At 43.1% G+C, this 9146-nt stretch overlaps 1 protein-coding gene across 3 annotated transcripts; it reads left to right on the top strand.

Annotated features, from left to right (window-relative positions):
* Positions 1 to 5529: 5529 nt before the first annotated feature.
* Rhebl1 (RHEB like 1) lies at positions 5530 to 8754 on the top strand. 3 transcript variants are annotated; one of them, XM_048802428.1, is made up of 9 exons: positions 5530 to 5826; positions 6381 to 6452; positions 6803 to 6870; positions 7141 to 7223; positions 7310 to 7366; positions 7542 to 7589; positions 8036 to 8117; positions 8251 to 8336; positions 8655 to 8754. In XM_048802428.1, the coding sequence occupies exons 1-9, from the start codon at positions 5775 to 5777 to the stop codon at positions 8743 to 8745; spliced, it is 639 nt and encodes a 212-aa protein (XP_048658385.1). In that variant the 5' UTR covers positions 5530 to 5774; the 3' UTR covers positions 8746 to 8754. The 3 variants fall into 3 exon arrangements, with proteins under 3 accessions (XP_048658385.1, XP_048658386.1, XP_015348789.1); XM_048802429.1 differs by lacking the exon at positions 7542 to 7589; XM_015493303.2 differs by having other exon boundaries at positions 5531 to 5826; positions 8251 to 8754.
* Positions 8755 to 9146: the final 392 nt, after the last annotated feature.

The following is a 9146-nucleotide window of genomic DNA, read 5'->3' as shown; positions in this document are numbered from 1 at the left end:
AGTCTTTTTTTTTTTTTTTTTTGAGAGAGAGAGAGAGAATTTCCTAAGATTTATTTTTCAGTTTTCAGCGGACACACATCTTTGTTTGTATGTGGTGCTGAGGATCAAACCCGGGCTGCACACATGCCAGGCGAGCACGCTACCATTTTGAGCCACATCCCCAGCCCCTGACTTCATTCTCTTTTGAACTGATTCTACCTTTTGCCTGAAGGTAAAATCATCTTGTGATCATGAGGTGACAAGCATGAAAAAAATGTAAAGAGAACTGCAGAAATGCCAGACCAGACATCATGGAGCAACTGGACTATTGTTACTTACCTCCAGCTTTGTTATGTGGCAAAAATAAATGTATGTGTCTAAGCTACAGTAATTTTTTTTTTCTATTACAGAAGCCAAATACATTTTAATGTTCAAGTGTCTATAATGACAGAATCAGCAAATTCAGGTTAGTGTAGGTTGGGTACTCAATGTCAAGGTTTCTGCAACAGATGTCATAGATAGCCTCATTGTCTACCATGAAGGCACAGAGTGCTCCAGGGTGGTATGGAGAATTCCAACTTGGGCCTTTATTTTATTTTATTGGTACCCAGGAGTGAATGAATCCTTGGGTGCTTTAAGTTGCTTAGGGCCTCACTAAGTTGCTGAGGCTGGTTTTGAACTTATGATCCTTCTGCCTGAACCTCCTGACCCTCTAAGATTACAGATGTGCATCACTCTGCCTGGTGAGCTTGGAATTCTTGCCATAACCCAACAGAGAGACACTCTGTAGTAGGTTGAAAAATAGCCACAATATTTTGTAGTTCTTATAAAAAAAATAGATTCTATTTCCACTGTTTCGAATCTGGGCTGAACTTGTGAATTGCGCAGACTAATAACATGTGACAGAAGTCACATTGTTGGGTGGGTTCAAGAACCTAGGGCTCACAAGGCCATATGGTTTCTGACTTTTCCTTCTTGCATGCTTCTATCTCCAAGTCAGGAAGCCTCAGGCTGGTTCCTAAAGTGTTTTGACATGCAAAGAGAGAAGTGGTGATGGGGAAGACTGACACAGGTGATAGCGAGACCCAAGTGCCCTGACTTGTGAGTGAAATCCTTTTAGGCTTTCCATTTCCAGTAGCACATTCAGCTGACTATTGCTACATGTATGATTGAATGATTCCAGGAGAGGGAATAGAAGAATAACCAATTCAACCAACAGATTTCTGAGAGATAATACATTGTTATTGTTTAAGCTACTAAGTTTTTTTTTAAGCTACAAAGTTTTGATCCTATTTATTACATTGCAATAATAATCAGTAGGGAAGTTTCCCATAACTATGGAAAATCAAGAAACCCTAAAGCCTGTGCAACAGAATTCACTGGAGAGAAAAATGCAACATAATTTTGGTGCAAACATTATAGAGATATTCTCATTTATTTTTATTTTTTTGTAGTGGGGATTGAACAGGGACACTTTACCACTGAGCTACAATTTCAATCGAAGTTCTTTAATTTTATTTAAAAAATTTTTTTTTTAGTTGTCAATGGACATTTATTTTATTTATTTATATGTGGTGCTGAGACTCAAACCCAGAGCCTCGCACATGCTAGGCAAGTGCTCTACCACTGAGCTACAATCCCAGCTCTTTTATTTTTTAAATTCTGTTTCACTAAGTTGCTTCGGGCCTCACTAAAATGACGAGGCTAGCCTCAAACTTGCAATCCTTCTGTCTTGATCTTCAGAGTCACCAGGATTACAGGTGTGTACCAATTTACCTGGCAGATGTTTTCACTTTTTACAGAGATACTTAAAACATTTTTCTGGGAATTTTTTAATCTTTATTTTGTCTCAGTTGTTTGAGACATAGCACTGTATGGTGTTATTTATTACTAACAATGTCATTGTAAACCTATTTATCTAACACTAGGATAGTTTGCTTCCTTTATTTTTGGTCCTGTATTGGTGATCTTGGTATAACTGTAATCTTTACCTAGTGACCATTTGTACATTATTTTAAAAAATAACTGATAAACTGGGCATGGTGGCTCACACCTGTACTCCCAGCTACTCAGTTGGCCGAGGCAGCAGGATTGAAAGTAATTTAGCATAGCCTTAAGCAATTTAAGTGAGTTTAAAAGAACTGGGAATGTGGCTCAGTGATAATGCACTCCTGGGTTCAGTCCCTAGTATTAAAAAAAGTGATATTTAATGAACAAATATTTATTTTTCTTACATGCTAAGCATATACTCTACCACTGAACTATACCCCCAGACTCATGAACAAATATTGAACAAACAAAAACCTTGGTCCTAAAGTTATATAGGTTTTGTAGATTGAATCAAGAAACATTTTTTTCTTTATTTATCTTGGTGCTGGGGACTGAAACCAGGGCTTATGTGCATGCCAGTCAAATACTTTACCATTGAGCTACATCCCAGCCTAAGCATTTCATTCTTCCTTTTTTTCTTTTCTTTTCTCTCCTTCCTTCCCTCCTTCCTTCCTTCCTTCCCTCTTTCTTTCTTTCTTTCTTTCTTGATATGAGGAATTGAATCCTGTCACTTTACCACTGAGTGACATCTCCAGTCTTTCTTTTTATTTATTTATATTTTGAGATCTCAAAATATAAATAAATAAATAGAAAGACTGGAGATGTCACTCAGCTAAATTGCTGAGGGTCTCACTTTTGCCCAGGTTCACCTTCAACTTGTGATGCTTCTGCCTCAGTCTCTCAAGTCACTGGAATTACAGGCATGCACTACCACACTTATTGGCCCTAAATATTTATTTCTAATCATCTCATCTTTTGTCTTCCTTTACTATAGAGGTTAGAAAGGAAAATGGTAAAATTTCTGGACTCCCTTACAGCTACAGATGGTCATATGGTACAGTTTTATTCAAGGAGACAATCTGCTAAAGATATTCCCTCCACATGTAAACAGAAAAGGCCACAAGAGGAGAAAGCCCTTTATCTGATCTCTTTCACTTTGGTGTGTACCACCATACCTGATTCACAGCAAGAGTCTGAAGATGAGTTAATGAAGAGACTATTTACAGAGGTGCGGACAGAGTACAGGAAAGCAATAGTGAGTAGAATAGTAACCCAAGGTGTATAACATAGGCCCATCACAACTGTAGGCATGAGGAGTGAGGACAGGGGTTACAGCAAACCAGGAGAGAGCTGAGTGAGAGGTAGCTTCCTCAAGAGGAGCTTTGACCTTCAGAGGGGTCCCAGCCACCCTCCTCCTTCATTCTAATCTCCTTTGAGTGCTTCCTTTTGTTTAGGCTCCACAGAGAGTCAGAGGGAAAAGTCTTCTGGACACAAATTGAGGTAAAAAATATTGGAGAATTAATCTGGAGGTAAAAACACCACACAGGCATCTATCTTTTTCTTTTTTCTTTTCTTACATCTACAAAACGCAGCACACAGTGAGAGTCCTGGCAAAAAGTAGGAGATGAATCCATTTTTATTTGCATTTAATTGAATTTAGTTATCTGTTCTGTCCTACAGTACTCACAACCCAATCTGAAATCACCATCAACCTTATTCATGCATAAAATCCAACATAAAATTGCTAGTCTGCAAATAACNGGTACCCCTCTGAAGTAGCTGGACATGTGTGTTGTCATCCTGCCTGGCTCAACATTTATATATTGATGAATGAATAAATTAAAATAATTATCGATGTTAGTTTTGTTGTAAATATAAAGTGAGATAACAATAAAATGCACTTAGTACATAGTAGAACTCTATAAATTTAAGTGTTTTCCCCCTCCCTTCCCCATGTCCAATAATTCAACAAGTCAGCTTGACCTCAGTTTTCAAACATATCTTTTCTCTCTACTTCATTTATTACTACCATTCTAGCCAAACCAACCTTATCTCCCATCTAGACTACAGTAATAGTCTCTTTCTTAGCCGATCTCTCCACCTTCTTTCTTGCTCCTGTTCCCATCAAACTCCAATCTCTCCAGAGTGAGGAAGATCTTTTAGAATTGCTTTTTTTTTTTTTTGATGGTGGAGTTGTGCTGGGATGGAACCCAGGGTCTCATGCTGCAGTCTGGCTGGGCACGAAATAACCGAGCGGCCACAAAGCCTTGTAGGTTCAAACAGCAACTCTTTATTCCCGAACTCTCACAGGCACTCTACACACACTTTCCGGGAATATATTCCCTCCACAGGCTTGGCACGCCAATTCTTACAGAACCCAGAGAGAACTCAAGGGGAACTCCAAAGTAGCAGGCTCCCCAGGCAGCAGGATCCGCCCTAATCCCCCCCCCCAGGATCCGCCCTAATCCCAGAGCAGGGTCACCTTTCAACCATTCCCTCTAGCAAAATGCCAGGTGTCATTCCTACTAAACTAAACTGTGGCTCTCAACAGTCTCATGCATAAAAGCTTGTGCTCTACCATTGAATTACATCCTTAGCACTAGAAACAGTTCTGATGATGTCATTTCTAAACCAGATTAAACATCTTTAGGTATTTAGAATTAGCCTGGACTTCTTTATGTTGTTTGGTCTCTACTTTCCTCTTAAACTTCATATGCTTTAGGCTAATTGGCTCTTCCCCCCACCTTCCTGGAATTAACAAAATTTATTTCCATTTTAGCACTTTAGCATTGATGGATTCTTCTTTTGGAATATTCAGCTAGTTAACTCCTTGTTGCCATTCAGATATCAGTTTTAAGGGGGACTCCCTCTGAGAAGGAGTATCACTAATCAGAAGTGGTAATTTCTTATCATACCACCTTTAATAGCACTTAACACTGCACTGTTTTTTTTTTGTTGTTGTTGTTGTTTTGTCTATATGTTTGTTTCTCCCTCAATAATTCCCCCCCCTCGTGCTGGGGATTGAATCCAGGGTTTCCTACATGTCACTGATCTATAACCCCAGACCCTCTCCTCAATAAATTTTAAGCTTTGTGAGAATAGAGACCTTGTCTGGTATGTTCATCTCTCCATCCCCAAAGTTGGAGCGATGTCTGGAACTTGTAGTATATGCCTAATAAATATTTGCTGAATAAATGAGCGCACTACTTATGACGACGACAACAACTCAAACTAGTCGGTTACACATTCTTGCAAATTTTCCAAGAACAAGAATTGCAGTTCCAAGCCCCTGGGTTCCATCCTAGAACCGGAAAAAGAAAAATCCTGGAAGACTGGGAAACCTAAAAACAAAAGATCTGGGGTTGCAGGCTGAAGAAGCGAAGAAAAAAATTCATGAACTTTGGCTTTTCTTTCCTAGCCAAACACCCCAGAGACCTTGCAAAAGGGAGGCCTAGAATCTTTTGACTAGACATTCCGGCTCAATCACGGTGGGTATTTTCCATCTATGACACTTTGTAGCCACTCCTGTTGGGCTGCAAATGCGCAAATACCTTTAGGACCCCGTGTTCCATTCTGTTTCTTTATGAATGAACCGGCTCAAATCGACGCACGCGCAGCTCCGGGTTCTCCCGCTCCACGTGAGGCCCACCAGTCCCTCTAGCCGGGCGGCCCCGCCCTCATCCATTCTAATAGACCAATGATGAGAGGCCTGGGGGGCGGAGCCCGGAGCCACCAGGTTCTGTAGTTCCCCGGGCGCCCGGCTCCCTCGCGTTAGTCTTGCTGTGTTGTGATCACGTGGCCGACTTCGGGCGCGGCGCTTGTTTTGGTTTTTCTTTAGCTTGCCTCTGGAAGCTTTGGGGTGAACGATTTTCCTGCACCGGTTGCCGTGCCTGTCTACATCCAGACCTCTTCTTCGGGCTCTCTTAGCCCGCAGTTCTGCATGTCCCTCGGGGCGGGTTCCTGCCATGCCGTTGGTCCGCTACAGGAAGGTGGTCATCCTTGGATACCGCTCTGTAGGTGAGTCTCCGCCCTGCAAAGAACAGGAATGCACCGCAGCTTTGTGGTCAGAAGAGGCGCGCTGTCGCGGGAACTTGACCCAGTGCCGGGTGTTTAGAGCGAGGGATGGAGGAAAAAAGGTTGGTGTGTTGAAGGCTGCAGGAAGCCGTAGCTTGTAAGGGTTAATGTGGACTTGACTGCAGGAACATCTGAGAGGTCCTCAGCATTATCCTGGGAGTAGAGATGGGGTCCGGACTCGAAGGTGTGGGCAAATAGTCACAAGTGTCCTGGGGCAGTGAGGACACTCCTAGGAATATCGAATCTTCCCGGGAGTGAGGTGGGGTAGGGAAAGGTGGCAGGAAAGGCTTCCTGCTGTGCTGCTGTATGCACCCGGGAGCCAAAGCTAAGAGACAAGGCCAAAAGATGGTGAAGGTAGCATAAGAGAAAGCCTTTGTTGGGGCGCTCACAGACTAGGGTACTGATTTGGGGTACTATTTGGTCCTGAGCCACAGTCCTTTAGGATTGAGGATGTGAATGTGGAGGGATGTTTTACATACTACTTCTGCACTTTACAGGGAAGACGTCTTTGGCACATCAATTTGTGAAAGGCGAGTTTTTGGAAGGCTACGATCCTACAGTGGAGAATAGTGAGTAGTTTGTCCTTTGGTGTGAAGGGGATATAACCTGGAGGGCTTGGGTGCCTCACCCAACTCCATGATTTGGGATTTTCCTGTTGCCAAGGGACTCCTTTATTTAGTTGTTAAATCTAATCTCCTCTTGCAATCTTGTTCTGTGGGTGAATAGAGTATGGATTTGCAAGGTACTATGTCCAGAAGAGTGTACATATAGACAGTAAGAGTCCTAGCATGTCACTTTAGTTTCCTGGAGAGCTCCCTGGACCTGGTACATCTATGTCACCTCCAGAGTTAAGAATGTATGGGGTACACATTGCTGGCTGTACAAGGCACCTCACAGTCAAGTTTTCTTTTCTTTTCAGCTTACAGCAAGATAGTGACTCTTGGCAAAGATGAGTTTCACCTACACCTGGTGGACACAGCAGGGCAGGTACCAGTTGGGGCAGGGTATTCAAATGTGGTAGTTCAGCCCTAGGAGATAAAGTTTGGCAGCTTTCGTGGTTCATGTGTAAAGTAGTATTGGATGAAAAGCATTTTAGCTGCTAACACTGTTTATAGGGCTCATTAGAGCTGTTCCATAAACTTATTGGATAGAAGTGACTGGAGTGGGGAGTGCCCCAAGAACACTGGACACTGTCCCACCGACCTTTGCCATCTGAGTGGTGTGGATCTAGGTACTAATGTTTCTATTTCTTGTCAGGATGAGTACAGCATTTTGCCCTATTCATTCATCATTGGGGTCCATGGTTATGTCCTTGTGTATTCTGTCACCTCTCTACATAGGTAAGTAAACAAAGTTGTGGGGGACTTGGGAGGACATGAGGACTGTCTCAGAATTAAGATTATAGCTCCATTTCTTGTGTTTAAAGCTTCCAAGTCATTGAGAGTCTGTACCAAAAGCTACATGAAGGGCATGGGAAAACCCGGTAAGTGGGCTGAAGGGGGTTGGAGGAGCAACCGGGTGAATTGTCTAAATTAGAAAGGAGGCTAGTACATAGATCATGCCTAGTCTGATGGGGATTTGTCAAGCCTTGATTTGAAGGTGGTTGGGGTCCATAGAGAATGAGAGGGGAGCCTATAGTCACTGCCATCTCCTCACAGGCTGCCAGTGGTGCTAGTGGGGAACAAGGCAGATCTCTCTCCAGACAGGTATGTAAGTCTCTGCTGCTCAGGGTTAAGGAAAGTGAGCTAGACTAGGAATCAGTTAAACTCTAGTCCTATCCCTACTATTGACTCAAATAAACTATTTCACCTCTCTTCATTTCTAACTAGAGGGTTAAGAGAAGATAACCCTTCTATCACAAAAGCCACAGTTGCAGTATTTCAAGCCTCAGTCCTTTTTTCCTTTTTTTTTTTTAATCTCCCTTTGGTTCTGGGGATTGAACCCAGGCCTTGTGAATGTGAGGCAGGCACTCTACTGAGCTATATCCCCAGCTGCAAGACTCAGCCCTTTGTTTACCTCTATCTCTTTCCTCAACCTTTGTTGCAAACTTTGGAGAGATGGGAAGTATCAGAGAAGTCTAGATTCTAAAGATTTTGCAGAGAACTTGGGTACCTTGTTATCATCCATTTTTATGTCCCAAATTTACTTCTAGAGAGGTACAGGAAGTTGAAGGGAAGAAATTAGCAGAGTCCTGGGGTGCGACATTTATGGAGTCATCTGCTCGAGAGACTCAGGTACTGGGAAGGTGGTGGGGATAGCAGTTTCTTCCTTATACATTGCTTGGTGGTGGGGATGGGAGGGGAATGGGGCGTTCACCTCAGAGCTGGCACCAAACTGACTTTTGCCCTGAATGCTTATCCCTTATAGCTGACTCAAGGCATCTTCACAAAAGTCATCCAGGAGATTGCTCGTGTGGAGAATTCCTATGGGCAAGAGCGACGATGCCGTCTCATGTGAGCCCTCGGGTGTGGGGTAACTCCCTTGTTGCTGCCTCTAGCACTTGCTGGGTTCCACTGGGGGACAGACCCTCTGGACTTCATGGATAGCTGCCAGCTATTCCTAGCCCTCTGGGCACACAGTGTGGTACCTCATATTTGCACACTTTCCACAGGCTCCAGTGGCCTGGGTGTCAATGTTTACAAAGGGCAAGGATGTCTCATGGGCACTGGCCTCTCTAGACCCTTTTTTCCTCTAAATGAATTCTCTTAGAACCTGTGGGTTGGTATATGAGTCCTGGGCATTGTTTATCCAGGACTCATCCTCCTGTATAGGTTTTTGGTGTTGCCTGGGCAAGAAGAGCTGGGGACTCCTGAAGAAGAGTTGGCTTCCTGGTGTGACAATGTATATATGCAAATAAACTGAGAAATCTTTTGTTGTTGACTTTTCTGTATCTGAGAAGCTCAGGACCAGTATTCCTTTTCCAAGGAGTGATGGTCTTTGGTGGGAAATCATTCCTCCTACCTCATTCCTACTCCTTACTCCTCATTTATTAAGGACCATTACCCTAAGACTTACCACCTGCCTTTCTCACCTTTCTGCTAGGTTCTTCTCTACAGTACTGAGTTTCTGTTGGTTGCTCCACCCATCCAAGTTAGGCTCTTAACATTCCCTTACCTACAGAAACACCACCCTCTAGTGGCCACCTGCCATATGCTGATCTAGGTGTTGTCCCTGGGACCTTAGTACTTGGCTGAGACTCCTGGTAGAGTTTGGGGAAAAGGAAGTTCCTCACTCCTTATAATGTGAAAATGAAGGTAAAGACT

Source organism: Marmota marmota, unplaced genomic scaffold (assembly GCF_001458135.2).
Source record: "Marmota marmota marmota unplaced genomic scaffold, marMar, whole genome shotgun sequence".
Taxonomy (NCBI): Eukaryota; Metazoa; Chordata; class Mammalia; order Rodentia; family Sciuridae; genus Marmota; species Marmota marmota.
Note: the sequence above shows the minus strand (reverse complement) of the source record. Positions and strands in the feature narration are given on the sequence as shown.

Bases quoted from the DNA above. Each gene is read 5' to 3' on its own strand.
- Rhebl1 (XM_048802428.1), top strand. From the start codon at position 5,775: ATGCCGTTGGTCCGCTACAGGAAGGTGGTCATCCTTGGATACCGCTCT. The intron at 6,453-6,802 runs GTGAGTAGTTTG...TTTTCTTTTCAG, and splicing joins CGATCCTACAGTGGAGAATA to CTTACAGCAAGATAGTGACT. The intron at 8,337-8,654 runs GTGAGCCCTCGG...CCTCCTGTATAG, and splicing joins GAGCGACGATGCCGTCTCAT to GTTTTTGGTGTTGCCTGGGC.